General features: G+C 40.8%; 1 protein-coding gene across 1 annotated transcript in view; it reads left to right on the forward strand.

Annotated features, from left to right (window-relative positions):
• Positions 1-9,306, forward strand: part of PNLIPRP3 (pancreatic lipase related protein 3) — a 38,388-nt gene extending 29,082 nt beyond the window's left edge. The window contains exons 9-12 of the mRNA XM_045879221.1: positions 77-209; positions 2,294-2,405; positions 8,791-8,958; positions 9,243-9,306. Of these exons, the coding sequence (XP_045735177.1) occupies positions 77-209; positions 2,294-2,405; positions 8,791-8,958; positions 9,243-9,306 (477 nt within the window). The remainder of the gene's footprint in view (positions 1-76; positions 210-2,293; positions 2,406-8,790; positions 8,959-9,242) is intronic.
• The last annotated feature ends 9,147 nt before the right edge of the window (positions 9,307-18,453 follow it).

The raw sequence follows: 18,453 nt of genomic DNA on the forward strand, positions 1-18,453 counted from the left end.
ATAATATATCAAGAGTTTATTGAAGGTCAACATTTCTAATTACATTTCTAACCTACCTCTTTTTTTCTGTCACCAGGGAAATTGCTTCCATTGTCCCAAAGAAGGTTGCCCAACAATGGGTCATTTTGCTGATAGATTTCACCTCAAAAATACGCAGCCTAATAGATCATATTATTTTTTAAACACAGGGTCTCTTTCCCCATTTGCCCGTAAGTATTGAAGCTCAGTTTTTTTTATTGTAATGCTTTAAGGTACTTATCTTTAAAACTTCAACAGTTTTTACTGAGTGTCTACTAAATAACTGGGCACTGGGCCAGACTCTGAGGATGCAGGGAGGAAGCAATACCGTGAGTTTAGACTAGTGGGGAGTTTCAATCCCGGGTAATAAACGTTCTGCTAAGAGACATGCAAAAGAGGGTCTTCCACAACCAAGTCAATGGAGCTTTCTGAGGGAAGGTGATTTCTGAGTGGACTCCTGAAAGATGAGTAAGAGAGAAGGAAATGGAAGCATTCCAGGCAGAAGGAACAGCACATGTCAGGACTGTGGAGGCCAGGAGGAGAGTAATATGAGATGAGGCAGGAGATGTAAATTAAGTCAATAATGAAATCATGAGCCATGTGGGGAGTTCGGAATTTATGAGTTCCTGGAAAGCCACCAAAGGGTGTTAAGATTATCAGATTGGTTTCTTAAAAAGCCATTCTTGTTGCCGCATAGATTAGAGGGAGACAAGATGGAAGCAGAATGACTTGTTAGGATAAGTGCTGCCTCACCACCATGGAGGGTGATGGATGGTAACTAACCTTGTGTGCTAATCATTTCACAATATATCATTATGTGTGTATCACGGTATACACGTCCACAATGTTCATGTCTCAATAAAGCTGGACAGAAAGGTAGGAGACAGGGAGAAAGTACAGAGATGGTTGGGAGGTAGAAGCAAAATGGAACCTGGCAAATGGACTTGAGGGATGCCAAAAGTCGAGAAGTCAAGGATGGTTCTGGCTCGCTGGATGTTGTTCCGTTCGCTGAACTTGATGACACAGGAAGAAAGTCTGGCTTGGAGGAGGCTGATGGGCTCAGTTTCTAACTTACCAGGTTTTGAGATGCCTTGGGGTGTGGGGGGGGTGTGCCCACAAGGTAGTCAGAGATACAGGAGACCGATGTGATCTACAGATAGTGATTTGAGAGATATACCTGTGTGTAGACAGCCATCAGGGCTGTGGAGGAGGATGATGAAATTACCCAAAAAAGTGTGTAAAATGAGAAGAAAGAGAGCAGAGAAAGAGAAACTGCAAAGGAAACTGAGGAAGGTCTCAGTCTCTTTCAGAGAGAGAAGGTAAACCAGTGTGGAGAGCAGTAAAAGGAGCCAGGGAAAGAAAGACAATGAGGAAGGAAGGATGGATCCACTGCACCAGATATGCTAAAAGGTCAGATGAGATGGTTCCGAGGGCTCATGGGATAAAGCCGATAAAGCGCCAATGCTGGTCTCTGGGAGCTTGGGGACAGGGGTTTCCGTGCAGACATGGCAGTGGGGTGGGCTGAGGAGGGAAGAACTCTGCAACGATTAACTCAGGAATTGAAAATTCTCTCTGGAGATTTTTTTCCCCATTCAAACGTTTTTCAAACAATTTTAGGAAGAATTGCATTTTTTTCAATGTGTTACTAAACATACAGCAGTTCCAGAATTCACAGTGAAAGATCTGTTTCATTCCAGATTTTGTAAAAGTGACCCTTGGCCACTTGCAAGGGATTTGTCCTGTTGGCAGGCTTTGTGCTGCCCCAGACCTGGGCTAACTGGGCATTCTGAGCACAGAGCCCCGCGGGAGACGAAGGGACAGCTCACTTCGCCTCCCATTCTAAAAAGCACAGACCCTCTTGCCCGCTAGGTTTTCTAGATTTATTCTGGGTTAGTTGCCAAACCATGGCCAATAAAAACCTGGCTGTGCAAAACATACATGCTGCAGAATACAAATGTAATAGACAGAAGAAGACACACACTTCCATTTTAAAAAGTCATAAAAATGCCTGGAAAATTAAAGAATTTTCTTTAGAGAATATCATGACACTATTTACTTTCATAACATGAAATCATGTACATTTATATGTATTTTTAAATGTAGTTTTTCACCAAAGTCACTCAAGCTATATAAAGTTGTGCTTTTTCATGAACACGAACAGCCGTGTTCAAGGCTGAAAGTTGCGTTCACATCAAAGTGCCCAGGAAGTCATGCTTTTCTCGTGTTTTCACCTCTTCATTTTCACTTTTTTGTTTTGTTTTGTTTTAATTTCCAGGTTGGAGGCACAAATTATCTGTCAAACTCGATGGAAACAATGCCACTCAAGGGACCCTGATCCTCCGTGTAGGTGGAACGACCGGGAACACGGAAGAGTTTGTGATGGCCAGGTAGGCAAGGGCCAAGGACGAGGCAGTGGCAGGTGGCACGGTGCTGGGCACTCGCTCAGACTGGCTCAGTCAGCAGCTCGGGCTTTTCCGACAGCGGAATGCCATGGGCTGTCCTGACACATTCGACTTTTCTTTTCACTTCTGGCTTTCCAGATATAAAATAGAAATCATAGGCTCTATTTTCTCTGCAGTTCACCTACAAACAGAAAAGGTTAGAAAATGATAGCATAAAATTATAGATCTAGATAGGTGGACAATAAACAAGTTATTGTTAATCCAGTCCATTAACATTATACAAATTCGCCTATGTTTTGGTTTGTATAGATTCAAATTACTTATAGAATAAGACATTTATATAAATGGCCAGATTTCTAATAAGCTGTCTGAGTAGCATGCACAGATACTGGACAAGTGTTGAAATAGTCAAAGGTGGGAATAATTCAGCAGAGACATTCACTGTGTACCTTTGGCTAAAGTCCCCTTTTATCTTGAGTTTCCTTTAATCTTTTCTTTGGTCAGCCTTGGCATTTTTGTATTAGAGATTTTACTTACGTTGTTTAATTCTGTAATCCATTCCAGAATTAAGGTTATGCACACTAATTAGATGCTTCCTTTTTGCAAACCAATGAATGGATTAGATTTTTGCCTCTTTGCTTTCCATCGTCTTCAAAGATTGGGCAGGGGCATGAAAAACAAGAGATTTCTGTGGTTATTTTGTCAGCCAAAGGATGCGGCAGATTAATCATTCTGGCCGTTTGTGCACATCATCTTGCCTCAGTGCACCTGCCGGCAACTATGGGTTCAGTCTGATCCTCTGGACCCTTGTGAACGCACAGGCTCCAGCCCACCTTTCCAGCCCTGTCTCCCACCATCTGGTTTGTTCATCTTCAGCTCAGCCAGATTACCCTGATTGCACTACCCAGCATTCACTAGATCCCACTTTTCCTCTCTTTGACTTCACTCAGGTGGTTCCTCTGTTCCAAATACCCTTCCCTGTCTTAACATATCTTATTTCCACGTGTTCTTTGTGTCTCCATTAAGCTAGGTCCCTGAGAGCAGTTCAGTACGATCAATCGTGTGCTTGTGGCTCTGAGGCCCACAGGATATTGCCTAAGGCTGGGCAGTTTGAGCTCTGCATAAAGGCCTCTGACCTGGGGCAGGTGGGAACAAATAGGCAGTTCCCACCCTGACCTGCTTAAAAATTTGTGAGAATATTTTGGGGCACCTCGGTGGCTCAGTCGGGTGAGCATCCGACTCTTGGTTTCGGCTCAGGTCATGATTTCAGGGTCATGAGATCGAGCCCCACGTGGGGCTCTGTGCTCAGCGGGGAGTCTGCTTAAGAGTCTTTTCTCCTGCCCCTCCCCACCGACTCACCCTAGCGCTTGCGCACTCTCTCTCTCAAACAACTAAATAAAATCTTTTTTAAAAATTGTAAGAATATTTTGACATTTCTGCATTTCTTTTGCAAATATTTAAAGAAGCAGTCTGTCATCTTGTTGCAGTCATCCAATCCTCTTTTAAGAATAATTCAGTATTTCTGGTTTACGGTATATGTCCCATCTTGAAATGAAGTCAGATTAACACGTCTGCACGCTCTCTATTCCTATTTTTCAGTCAAGCATCAAGAGTCTGGCCCCTCCCTGTGGATTATATTTTAGTCATGTGGGCTTCTAATGACACAGTTATGGAGGTCCGCACAGTAGGTTCACTGAGTGAAGGCAGTCCAGAGAGCAACAGGAAGATTATCCCTAAGAAGCTGGAAGAAAAGTAAAGCAATTAATTCTACATGGAATAGAGTAAGACAGGCCCTAGGAATAGCAAAATTCATTCACTCAACAAACATTTAAATGCCCACTGTGTGCCAGGAATTGTTCTGATTGCTAAGAATACAGCCACAGGTCCTGTCCTTGTGGAGCTTTTCTTCTAATGAGAGGAGATAGACAATACATTAAGAATGGAAGAAGGAAACAAGAGAAATAGGGAAATCACATCTGGTCTCATTTTGGCTTGGATAAGATGTGCCTTATGCCTCAAGATAATCCACTTCTCTGCTCTGTTGCCATGCTCACCAAAACATCTTCTTTTTTTTTTTAAGGATTTTATTTATTTATTTGAAAGAGAGAGACACAGTGAGAAAGGGAACACAAGCAGGGGGAGTGGGAGAGGGAGCAGCAGGCTTCCGGCGGAGCAGGGAGCCTGATGCGGGGCTCTATCCCAGGACCCTGGGATCATGACCTGAGCCGAAGGCAGACACTTAACGACTGAGCCACCCAGGCGCCCCCATAAGGCACCATTTAGAGAATGATTCACTGTAGTCTCAAAAATGCACTAGCTAAAGCAACCTATTCTAAACAAACCCTCTGAACAAGACTGCCACGGGGGCAAATGACATTCACCTTGCAGTATGTTAGAGAGTTGCTCTAAAGTAGCAGGGACTGGGAAACAGGTCTTGGGAAGCCCTGCAGATCATAGATTCCTGGGACAGATGTCATCAGAGTTCTATCTTCAAGCCAAGTATTAAATGCGAACAAACAAATTATGAGAAACACCATCATTCCCCTCATCCCAGAAAGCAGCAATGCCAGTCACAAAGCTAAAGTTTAGGAATTTTCAGAATAAGACTCCTGTCTACATTATAATTGCTGAGATTATAGAAGCTCCCCCAAATCCCCGAGCTGCCCCGGGAATGGGTCTCTGTGTGTGTGTGTGTGTGTGTATCTTGTGCACATCCTTTCTCCCTCCTGTTGAATATCCTGAGCCTCACTTCCCGGTCGACCTCACCCCAGTTGGCCCTATTCTCTGATAGGGCTGGGCAAGAATTCCAGAGTGGAGAAAATGGTGTTTCTGTACCATTAAATCTCTGTTCCCTACCTCGCTGTCTTTTTTTGCCCTCACACCTAAATGCTTCAGCACACATTCCCTAAGAACAAAGCCAGTCTTCTACATAATCACAATATAGTTATTAAACCTAGGAAATCCAACAATGATATGATCCTATCAATCGACATTCCATATTCAAATTTTGCCAATTGTCCAAATAATATTCTTGATAGCAATTTTTTCCCAGTCGGGATCCATTCCACAATATGATGCTGCATGCAGTTGTCTCCTTAGACTTCTCTATTCTGAAACAATTCCTCAGCCTTTATGTTTCTTGACCTTGACATTTTTGGAGGGTACAGGTCAGTTCTTTTTGTGGAATGTCTCTCAGCTTGGATTTCTGATGTTTCCTCAATATTGGATTCCCGTAGTATAGTTTTGAAAGGAAGGAATATCACAATAGTGATCTTGTGTCCTTCTCAGTGAGTTGTATCAGGAAACACATGATGTCAGTTTATTCCACTATTGGTAATGTTAGTTTTTTTTTTTTCTTTTTTTTTTCTTTTTTATTCTTATGTTAATCCCCATACATTACATCATTAGTTTTAGATGAAGTGTTCCATGATTCATTGTTTGTGCACAACACCCAGTGCTCCATGCAGAATGTGCCCTCCTCAATACCCATCACCAGGCTAACCCATCCTCCCACACCCCTCCCCTCTAGAACCCTGTTTGTTTTTCAGAGTCCATCGTCTCTCATGGTTCATCTACCCCTCCGATTTCCCCCGCTTCATTCTTCCCCTCCCGCTACCTTCTTCTTCTTCTTCTTTTTTTTTTTTTCTTAACATATATTGCATTATTTGTTTCAGAGGTACAGATCTGAGATTCAACAGTCTTGCACAATTCACAGCACTTACCAGAGCACATACCCTCCCCAGTGTCTATCACCCAGTCACCCCATCCCTCCCACCCCACCCCCCACTCCAACAATACTCAGTTTGTTTCCTGCGATTAAGAATTCCTCATATCAGTGAGATCATATGATACATGTCTTTCTCTTTTTGACTTATTTCACTCAACATAATACTCTCCAGTTCCATCCACGTCGTTGCAAATGGCAAGATCTCATTCCTTTTGATGGCTGCATAATATTCCATTGTATATATATATACCACCTCTTCTTTATCCATTCATCTGTCGATGGACATCTTGGCTCTTTCCACAGTTTGGCTATTGTGGACATTGCTGCTATAAACATCAGGGTGCACGTACCCCTTCGGATCCCTACTTTTGTATCTTTGGGGTAAATACCCAGTAGTGCAATTGCTGGATCATATGGTAGCTCTATTTTCAACTTTTTGAGGAACCTCCATACAGTTTTCCAGAGTGGCTGCACCAGCTTGCATTCCCACCAACAGTGGAGGAGGGTTCCCCTTTCTCCGCATTCCCGCCAACATCTGTCGTTTCCTGACTTGTTAATTTTAGCCATTCTGACTGGTGTGAGGTGGTATCTCATTGAGGTTTTGATTTGGATTTCCCTGATGCCGAGCGATATTGAGCACTTTTTCATGTGTCTGTTGGCCATTTGGATGTCTTCTTTGGAAAAATGTCTGTTCATGTCTTCTGCCCATTTCTTGATTGGATTATTTGTTCTTTGGGTGTTGAGTTTGATGAGTTCTTTATAGATTTTGGATACCAGCCCTTTATCTGATATGTCATTTGCAAATATTTTCTCCCATTCTGTCGGTTGTCTTTTGGTTTTGTTGACTGTTTCCTTTCCTTTGCAAAAGCTTTTTATCTTGATGAAGTCCCAACAGTTCATTTTTGCCCTTGCTTCCCTTGCCTTTGGCGATGTTTCTAGGAAGAAGTTGCTTCGGCTGAGGTCAAAGAGGTTGCTGCCTGTGTTCTCTTTTAGGATTTTGATGGACTCCTGTCTCACATTGAGGTCTTTCAACCATTTGGAGTCTATTTTTGTGTGTGGTGTAAGGAAATGGTCCAGTTTCATTCTTCTGCATGTGGCTATCCAATTTTCCCAACACCATTTGTTGAAGAGACTGTCTTTGTTCCATTGGACATTCTTTCCTGCTTTGTCAAAGATGAGTTGACCATAGAGTTGAGGGTCCATTTCTGGGCTCTCTATTCTGTTCCATTGATCTATGTGTCTGTTTTTGTGCCAGTACCATGCTGTCTTGATGCTGTCTTCAAGCTTTGTAATAGAGCTTGAAGTCCGGAATTGCAATGCCGCCGGCTTTGCTTTTCTTTTTCAATATTCCTCTGGCTATGCGGGGTCTTTTCTGGTTCCATACAAATTTTAGGATTATTTGTTCCATTTCTTTGAAAAAAGTGGATGGTATTTTGATGGGGATTGCATTGAATGTGTAGATTGCTCTAGGTAGCATTGACATCTTCACAATATTTGTTCTTCCAATCCATGAGCATGGAACGTTTTTCCATTTCTTTGTGTCTTCCTCAATTTCTTTCATGAGTATTTTATAGTTTTCTGAGTACAGATCCTTTGTCTCTTTGGTTAGATTTATTCCTAGGTATCTTATGGTTTTGGGTGCAATTGTAAATGGGATCGACTCCTTAATTTCTCTTTCTTCTGTCTTGTTGTTGGTGTATAGGAATGCCACTGCCTTCTGTGCATTGATTTTATATCCTGCCACTTTACTGAATTCCTGTATGAGTTCTAGCAGTTTTGGGGTGGAGTCTTTTGGGTTTTCCACATAAAGTATCATATCATCTGCAAAGAGTGAGAGTTTGACTTCTTCTTTGCCAATTTGGATGCCTTTGATTTATTTTTGTTGTCTGATTGCTGTGGCTAGGACTTCCAATACTATGTTGAATAGCAGTGGTGATAGTGGACATCCCTACCGCGTTCCTGACCTTAGGGGGAAAGCTCTCAGTTTTTCCCCATTGAGAATAATATTCGCTGTAGGTTTTTCATAGATGGCTTTTATGATATTGAGGTATGTACCCTCTATCCCTATACTCTGAAGAGTTTTGATCAAGAAAGGATGCTGTACTTTGTCAAAAGCTTTTTCTGCATCTATTGAGAACACCAAAACATCTTCTGATGACTAGTTTGGTTACGTCATTCTTTTCATGCAAGTGAAGAAGTTACCAGGGAGAGAGTTGGAGGACATTTTGGTTAATAAAAAGAAAACATTTCCCCCTTGGGAACAGAGATCAGTTTTCTGTGAATTTAGCTCCTCATTGACAGTGTGATCATTTCCTGGTGTCAATAAAAATCTGGTGTTCTGAGACTAGAAAACCAAGACCAGACCTTTCATTATGGAGATCCCATCAAGATAATGCCTCTCTAGGCATTCCCCAACATCTACTAGTCAAGTAGGGAATGGGAACATTTACCTCACCCTTCCTTTCAAGCTTCAGAACCCTGCTATTCCAAGATGCTGATCGACATGAACAAAAACAATAAATCTCCTGCAAGCAAATGCCAGCAGACGTGACTTCCTCTTTCATGATACAACACAGATGTGGCTTCACTTCAGCACTGAGAATACCCAGTGTGAGCTTATGAGTCTTCTTTTTCTGTTTACAGTGGAACACTTAAGCCAGGCATGACTTACACAAAGTTAATTGATGCAGACGTTAATGTTGGAAATGTTACAAATATTGAGTTCATTTGGAAGGAATATTTGTTTGGGCGTTCTCAGAATAAGTTGGGAGCAGAAATGGTGACAGATATATCTGGAAAACATGGATATGAGTAAGTATTACCTTTCCCTTGTATTTTAAACTCTGTATTAAACAGAGTTTAAAGTTTTAATAGTATTTAAAACCTACATATAATTTGAAATTTACAACTTATATAAAAATTTGTACATCTTGAAATTTTATAATTAAAGAAAAGGAAACTTATTTAAAAAATGAACATTATATTTGCAAAAGTGATTACAAAATAATAATTACTCATTACGTTAGATCTACCATGTCTCTTTTTCCCCCTCGAATCATTTTAATATCCTTTTTTTCCCCCTTAAAATTTTTCAGATCTACCTTCTGTAGCCAGGACATTATGGGACCCAGTATTGCCCAGATCCTGAAACCATGCTAATTTCAGATACAGTCTTGATGGATTTATTTAATGAAAGAAAGAATCTTCTTCTGGTTGGTATCTGAACCAAACTTGGCCTTCGTGAATGAGAGGAGGTGATGCCAAAGTGTGGTGGTATAATTTGCGCAAAAGTGAGACTCTGGTTGAGTACTTGAGGCACATTTTGAGTATCTCCAGGTAGAATAAGCACAGTTCTAGAATGATATAAAGAATATTTATTATGTTGTTAAATCTTGCTAAGACAAATTATGGCTATAGTTCATGATCTGTAGATGATAACCCTGTGGGTTGATGTGTCTATGTATTAATAATGAAAACCGATGAGAGTACATTAGTATTTCCAAGGTGTTCCTTGGTCTTCAGGTGTGTGTGAAGTAAAAGAGATTTGGGGGCTTATCTGTGATATGTCCAATAGTTAGCAATAGGCCCTGAGGATCATCAGCCCCTTCTCTCAAAGCCACCTGCTGGGGGAGAATTACTCCTCTCTGGACCTTGAAAGCCCCATTGCAAATTTGCATTTAGCCTAAAGGCAGCATTTCATTTGTAAAGCACTTGACTATCCCTTTGTGTTTGCAATAATAATCCTGTAATATTTAACTGTGTCAATTTTTTAAAACTTTGCTTCAATTTTTTGTAATTCAGGTGTCCGTATCCAGGGTAAATCAAAGATGACTGTTTTTATCTGCTGTTTTCTAATGGGTTTAGTGTTTAGTCCCCAGCATTGTACTATAAATGTTGTTGAAAAGAAATGATGACAGATCCTCTGCAGGAGTTTTCTTGATTCTCCTTGGTGCCTTGCTGACAAGCGAACATCAAGAAAAGGCCCCTGGATGTACTTAAACCTGCCCCTAACAGGGCAGAAAGCAGAGAACCGAGTGAGGTGTCTCTTTCCCATTGTGCAAGTGGGAGATAGAAGACTGATTGGAGCATGAGACTCAATGGAAGGGGGAAAGGAGATGCGGACATGTTTGGCACAATCTGGCTGATTGTCTACTCTCTGGTGGGCATGTCAACCCAAGGCCTAGGCCAGCCCGGGAGCAGGGTGGCCATGAGCATCCCCGTGGGAGGGTCTGAGTCTCTGAGACCTACTAACAGTGTGGCAGCCCAACACTCCTCGGCAATCTGGCAGTGGAGTCGGCCCCATGACTCTGGGGGCAGGACACCTTCCTTGTCCTGACCCTGCAACTGTTCTCTGTTCAGCCTTTCTTTGTTTTTTGTTTTTTGTTTTTTGTTTTTTGTTTTTTTTGAAAAGGGCTTGGCCACCAGCAGGAAGAGTTATGGATCAAGTAGCAGCATTAGGCTCTGTGAGTCCTGGCCTGCCTCCTTGCCCAAGAGGCCTCTTGGCTGGCTCTTTCTAAGCTTGGAAAGACAGATGGGAGTCAATTAACTTCTGGCAACCTATTTTAATAAAACACAAACTTTCTGTTCCATAGATCTTACTGTCTTTTTTTTTTTCTTGTATTACAAGAATGTTGTGAGGATAAAAAAGTGTGCATGGTCTATCTAGGCAAAGGGATTCTCAAAGTTTAGAATGATGACATTGTTTTCCATGTGTATTTTTCCCTCAGAAAGCACTAAAAAATGACATCCTTTCTCTCTGAATGCCCTGCATTATGGTAACTTAGTATTGTGAACCAGCAGATGTTGGGGCAAGGACTGATAGGAAATTCTGCTCCTTGAATGGACTGCCATTAATGTTGATGAGTGACTACCAATCCAGTGAGCCATTGATTTCCGCCACCCCTAATTGCCATTGATTCACCCATACCTTGTCATCATATCACCCCAAATGCTCACCTCCAAACCTGTTTGGTTTTACTGTACTCCTTTCCATTTATATTCAAATCGTTGAACAAAACTACAATATCCATTTTATAAAGATCCACAATAATCATTTTTTTTAAGTAGGCTCCCCACCCAACGTGGAGCCCAACGCAAAGCCTGAACCCTGAGATCAAGACCTGAGGTGAGGTCAAGAGTCAGACGCTTCACTGACTGAGCCCTCCAGGTGCCCCAACAATAATCATTTTTAAGTGAGCTTCATATTAACTAAAAAAATTAGCAGTACTTCCTCCATATCATCTTATATTGAGGTGGTTTTGAAATTTCCAAGATTGCCTGAAAAATGTCTTTTGGCAGTGAGTTTGTTTAAACTGGGAGCCAATGGGGCGCCTGGGTGACTCAGTTGTTAAGCGTCTGCCTTCAGCTCAGGTATTGATCCCAGGGTCCTGGGATCGAGCCCTGCATCGGGCTCCCTGCTTGGTGGGAAGCCTGCTTCTCCCTCTCTCACTCCCCCTGCTTGTGTTCCCTCTCTCACTGTGTCTCTCTCTGTCATATAAATAAATAAAATCTTAAAAAAATAATAAAAATTAAAAAAAATAAACTGGGAGCCAAGCAAAATCCCTATACTGTCTCTGATTGACTCGTCCCTCAGTCTCTTTTCACCTGTAACAGCTCCTCCCTTCCCCTTCCTGCACACCAGTCATTAAATAAAGCAGGTCACTCGTCCTGGAAATTTTCTCACATGCAACTGCTGGAACCCTCTTGGTATCATTTCACACATTTCTCCATCCTGTGTATTTCCTGTAAACCAGTTTTTAGGTTGAGAGATGTGATGAGACTCAGGTTCCTCCATGCTGGGCAGTGGAGACTGAGCACCTTGCAGCTCTCTTGTGCTCACTCATGCTTTCTCTCTTTCTCTTTCTATTTAAAGAATAGAGTATGTATTAGCACCTTACAAAGTTGGAAGGGCTATACTAATGAGAGCTGTGGGTAGAATATTGGATGGCTTGGAATCTGGTTGCTAACACAACAGGCTAAGAGGAGAAAGTGCCCGAAGAAGAGTTTGCTGTCAAGAGTTTGTGCTCTGGGAAGAGCACGGTGGGGGCAAATGGCCATATGAAGATCCAGTTATGGAAGAGGCATTGAACTCTGTGCTCTGTCTGGGGCTGGAGGAGGTAGACAATAGAGGATCCTGCAAAAGTAAGGAAGATTCAGATACCCGGCTGATTTGTGTGGCTCTCTCCCCAGTGTCCTCAGATCGGAGCAGATAATAGGAATTACCCTGCTTACTAGAGCCCCCAGGTTTTGTTGACTCTGCAACTGTCCAGAATAAGCCTAGGGCCTCAGAAACAGAAATGTATGCCAAGTTATTGTTTCCCCAGCCTCTTAAAACCTCAGCTCATGTTAGATAAACATAAAAATCTCATGTACCTCCTGGGGTCTTTTCTCCTCCACTTGGGAAAAATCAATCTTTTCTCATATGCCTTCTGACTAAAAAGATTTTGTAAATCTTTACTTTCTGTAGATCATGTAATAAAAATGATAGGTGTGCTTTGTTTGTGTTATGCTTTTTTTTCCCCCAAATACATACTTATAACACCAGATAGGCTTCTTTATTTTACACATACATCTCTAAAAGTTCTGCTGTAAATGATTTAAGCTTTAGGAGAGTGGAGTTTCTACTAGATTCCCTGCCAGTATGAGAGGCTGAATGTCGACTGAGCCAAAGATTTGGGGCCAGAGACTTGGGGCCAATGTTTTCTTCCTTGGGCAGCCTATTTTCTATATTTGCATTTTACAAACATTTAGCCTTGCCCTGGTCACATATTTTTCCTCTCTTTTCATAGGCTTTGCTTTCATTCATTCATTGAACACACATTTACTGAGTTATCCTCCTGTGTCGGGCATTGTGTGAAGTAATGAGGTTTTATGCAAAACACAAGATAGCTCCTGTTCTAGTGCTCTGCGCAGCCCCGAGCAGGACACGGGAAAGGAAATCCTTGCTTACTATCTATCATGGAAAGCACTGGGATTGAAGCAGGCAGAGAGAGAGAGAAGCAAAGAAAATACTGCTCTTCTCACCTTCTTGGCCCTCTGCTCACTGATCTCGTGTGGAAGCCGTAACAATAGACAGAAATCAGTCAGCTTTCATTTCTGAGTCCTGTGGTCACCACATCCGTTGTTACAAGTGATTCCATTTTGGAATTCAGTGTGCTTTATGTTTGCAGTTGCTAAGATCCCGGAGAACTAGAACTGGAATTTCACTCATCCACACACACATCTATCCATCAAGGATCTGTTGACTGTGCTCTGTGGCCAGAAGAGCAGTCATTTCCTTGAGGGTCCCAGGCAGAGGGAGCCAGAGGCTGTGCCCAGTAGATTTAAGACGATACCACCCAGAGTGTGATTAACACAGTCACCTCAGGCTCATCTCTGACGCACTTCAGGGGCCCTGAGTCAATGGCAGAAGGATGCCCATTGATCATGAAAACAGATGGAATTACCAAGCTTCAGTCCATCATTTCTCAACAACCACAGGAAACCTCACACTTAAAAGAATTCAAGATTAGAAATGTGTGAGTGTGTGGCGGAAGAGAATGCCACTTGAACTCAACTCGTCGCTCAAAGAGCAGTAGGCTACGCTTCTGCACACCGTTCCTGGAGGTAAGACTCTCAAGCTCTTTGTTTAAGGAAGAGCTCCATCCAAACCATTATTCCATGTGCAAGTGTAAGAAAAGGGAAGTTTAGTGACTCCCTTCTGGCTTAAAAATGAAAAGACATGCCTATTTATAGCTTCTGGAGAATGGAAAGGATTTTCAATTTTATTTCCACAACAAAACATAGTTAAGTCAACCAACGAGAATTAGACCTTTTCCAGGATGATGGTTGCTTTCACAGGATACAGCATCATCACCTAAAGTCGTTTTATCAACAACGTTTTTATTATGCACAGAGCCATTTGCTTTTTCTCTGAAGCTAAAGGGAAGTCCCATGGATTTTCAAGACCAGAAACTGGTTATCACAGAGAGAAGGATACAGGCCCACGGAGTCCAAAACACACAGCGTGGAAAAAGCAAAATGCAGAAGACAAAAGGAATATGGGACACACTATTTCGTACCAACAGTGCAGGATGAAGTTTTCTGAAATCTCAGAAACAGAAGTTTATTCCTTTTTGAACTTCCACAATATTTCAAAATTTAACATAGAGAATAGAGCAGGACTTGAATCTCAGGTCTCATCCTGATCACAGAATCAGTTAATGACTTGGACTAGGGCAAGTCATTTCTCCTCTTCAGGCCTCAGTGTGTCCACCTGAAAACAAAGATAACATTTATGATTTCTGAGATTGCTTTCTCATTCTGAAACCCTTTGGTTAATTAGGTGATGGCACATATACACAAATGAATGAATAGATGGGTGAATCAATCAATAAAAAAATAAAATTTGGATTTTCTTGTGTGGTCATAATTCTCCCCAACCATATAAAGCCCTAATTAGGTATTTATACATTTTTATGATGTATACTGATTGTACACAATAAATTCATGTTTTCCTGAAGTTTGAGTTGTCTTTTTAAATTGTGGAAAGCCGCGCTTGCTTGGTTTAATATATTTGTTAGAGTGCCCTCTAGTGGAAGAGCGAGCATATTGTGTCATCCAGTGCTGGCTTAATGATCAACAAACCACAGCATTAGATGCATTTTTAGTGAATCTAACCTCTACCTATGTGCAGTGAAATTTTTAACTCTCAAAGTCTAAATATCTTACTCTCGTTAAAATTCTGGTTTGGAACCAATCTTGAAATTTAAGAATAACAGCATGTGAAAAGGTAGAATATTGTTAAAAACAAAACAAACAAAAAACGATAGTTGCTCTTGGAGTATTAACAGTGTACACAGGACTCTATAAAACATGGAGCACATTTCACTGTGTTCACCAAATGCATGACTTGAGATCAGTAAAGACAGAGAAGCTTGAGGACCTGTACTCTGCCAATGTACTGGGAATTGTCCCTAACACATGTTTTGGGTGGGACAAGGGGCATGTGAGCACTAAGTATATATAAGTGTGTGTGTGTGTGTGTGTGTGTGTGTGTGTATATATATGTATATAAGTATAATAGAGACCCTCGGGCTTCACAGAATGTCCAGGGCATGGGAGCAGAAAGAGCATACATTGTGGATGTTCTTCAGCATCTGTCATAAGGTTCTATAAGAACTTAAAGATCTTACCCACTGGCCTCTGTTTCGATGTAATTGCTGTTGGTGTAGAATCAATAAAGGTATTTCCCTCCAGAGACTGAACTTTTCCCTTGATTGAACAGCAACCACCCAAGTGCGAGTAGAGTATTTAAGCTTTGTCGACAAACCAATTTAACACAATTAACTGGTAGGCTTTGTTTTCTTAAAAAGTGACAAGAGTATTTTAGTCAAGCGACCAAGTTTATTTTTTAAAAGAATTTCACCAGCTATTGATTTCAATTTAATACTGTATCGATACACCAGTTCATCTGAAATATCACATTACTCGTGTGTATAAACAGTTGTGGAGTAAAGAAAAAGCTAGAAAAGGGTACAGCAACTTGAATGTCATGGGGTTAAATAAATTAATATTTTAGCAGGCAACATAAGTTTCTATAACTATTCTTCGTATTAAATTTAGGTCACCCCTCATAGCAAAAGGACAATAGGTCGCTCCATGGCAGCTGATTTAAAGTTAGGTGTATTTCCATTTTTATGTGACTACAGAAAAAGTTCTATGACTAATGGATCTTTGGGGTGCTGATACTTTGCATTGAATTGGGCAAAACCCTGCCATTTCTTTGTAGCTCCTGTCATCTGAGTAACTCCTATTTGCAGAGCTATATCCTTAATTCTGACACATGACCTCTCCTTTGGTTGTTCACTCCATGGACAACAGGCTTGGCTCCCCCATTGCTGGGGTGATTTAGAGGGAGGATAAATGGGGCCAGTGGGTGAATTCCAGGTTGGTAAAGAGGGCAAATGCTAGATATCAATGCTAAATGTACATGATATAACCTCGGTGCCAGATAGGAAGGAAGCTCCTAGGACTCGGCTGCCACATTTTGCTTTCATTTGAACTTTTTATTGAAGTATAACAATGTATCCAAGAAAGTGCATAAATCATAAAGGTGCAGCTCAATGTATTTTTTCAGAGTAAACACACCCACGTAAATTCCTTCAAAAAGAATGCTAATGGCATCATAGAAGTCTCCTTTCTACCCTTCCCAATCATGACTCACCCAAAGTAACCACTATTCTGATTTCTATTACCATACTTTGGTTTTGTTTGTTGTTTAAACTGGACACAAATACAGTATTTATTCATTCTTGGCTTGTCCAATATTATGTCTATAGAACTGTTGCAAATAATACTAGTTTGATATTTTTCAGTATTGTATAGAACACTTGTGTGACAATTTATTTATCCATTCTATAGTTGATGGACCCTTAAGTTGTTTCTGGTGTGAGGCTATTACAAATAATGCTTCTATGAATATTTTTGTATGTACACATATTTTTGAACATGTATTTTGTATGCATTTATTTTGAGTATAAATCTAGGATTGGAATTGCAGATTGATAAAGTAGGCACAACTTTAATGGATGCTGATTTCCAAGGTACTGATTTCATTTCCTTTGGGTATCTATCCAGAAGAGGGGTTGCTTGATTACATGGTAGTTCTATTTTTAGATTTTTGAGGAACCTCCAATGGCTGTCCCAATTTACATTCCCACTAACAGTGCACCTGGCTTTTCTTTCCTCCACATCTTCACTAGCACTTGGTATCTCTTCTCTCTTTGATAATAGCCAAACAGGTGTGAGGTATCTCATTATGGTTTTGTTTTGTATTTCCATGAAGATGAATGATGTTAAGCAACATTGTCATATACCTATTGGCTATTTGTTAGCCATCTTTGGAAAATGTCTACTCAGGTCCTTTGCCCATCTTTCAATCAGACTATTTGGAGTTTTTTGGGGGTGGGGCAGGTTGTTTTGGTTTGGTTTGGTTTTGCTATTGAGTTGTATGAGTTCCTTACATATTTTGTCTATTAACCCTTAATCAGAAATAGGATTTGCCAATGTCTTCTTCCAATCTGTAGGTTGCCTTTTCATTTTGTTGATGGCTTCCTTTGCTATGCCAAAGCTTTTTAGTTTGGTGTAGTTCCATTTGCTCATTTTTGCTTTTCTTGCCTGAGCTTTTTGTGTCATATCCGAAAACTCATCAATGAGACTGAAGCCAAGAACTTACTGCCTATACTTTCTTGTAGGAATTTTACAGTTTCAGGTCTTCAAGCCTTTAATCGATTTTGAGTTGGTTTGCATATGGTATAAGAGTCCAACTTCATTCTTTTGCATGTGGATATCCAGTTTTCCCAGCACCATTTATTGAAAAGACCGTCCTTACCCCACACTATATTCTTGGCACCCTTGTCAAAATTAGTTGATCATTTATGCTTGGGCTTATTTCTGGGCTCTCTCGTCTGTTGCATTGGCCTATATGTCTGTTTTTATGCCAGTACCACACTGTTTTGATTATTATGTCTTACAATTTGAGATCAGGAAGTGTGATGTATCTAACTCTGTTCTTCTTTCTTTTTAAAATTGCTTTGTCTATTTAGGGTCTTTTATGACTTTATCAGTTTTGAAAAATTCTCAACCAGTACCTTTTTTATTGTTGCTTTTTCTTCATTCTTTCTTTCCTCTCTTCTGGGAAATTACACACATATGTATTAAATCTTGTCTTTGTGTACTGTAGTTGTTTATGGCCTTTTCCGTATTTACCAGGTTTGTTCTCTGTCCTTTAATCTGGATACTTTTTACTGTCCTTTCTTCCACTATACCAATTTTCTCTTCTACTGTTTCTGATATGCTAGTAAACCCATCCATTGGACTCAATTTTAATTCTTTCATTTTTTGTTCTATATGTTTCTACTTGGTTCCTCTTTATAAATTCCAGTTTTCAGGTGAAATACTCCATCTCTTTATCTACTCTCTCAAAAGTTTTAATCATAATTACTATTAAAGTCTCATCTAATCATCCAATGTACTCAAAATACATTGTTACATGACTGAAATTAGCCTGTTTTAGGCAAACTTCTCTTTTAAACTGAATTAACCTGAAAACAGTTTTGTCTGAAATTTGTATAAACCTGCATGATTGGAGACATAATTATCGTATCTATATAAATAAAAAAAAAAGAGGGGCGCCTGGGTGGCGCAGATGGTTAAGCATTTGCCTTCAGCTTGAGTCATGATCCCAGGGTCCTGGGATCGAGCCCTGCATTGGGCTCCCTGCTTGGCGGGGAGCCTACTTCTCCCTCTCCCTCTACTGTTCCCCAT

Source organism: Mirounga angustirostris, unplaced genomic scaffold (genome assembly GCF_029215605.1).
Source record: "Mirounga angustirostris isolate CCGP_5_RB_7025 unplaced genomic scaffold, mMirAng1.0.hap1 SCAF_6, whole genome shotgun sequence".
NCBI classification, from domain to species: domain Eukaryota; kingdom Metazoa; phylum Chordata; class Mammalia; order Carnivora; family Phocidae; genus Mirounga; species Mirounga angustirostris.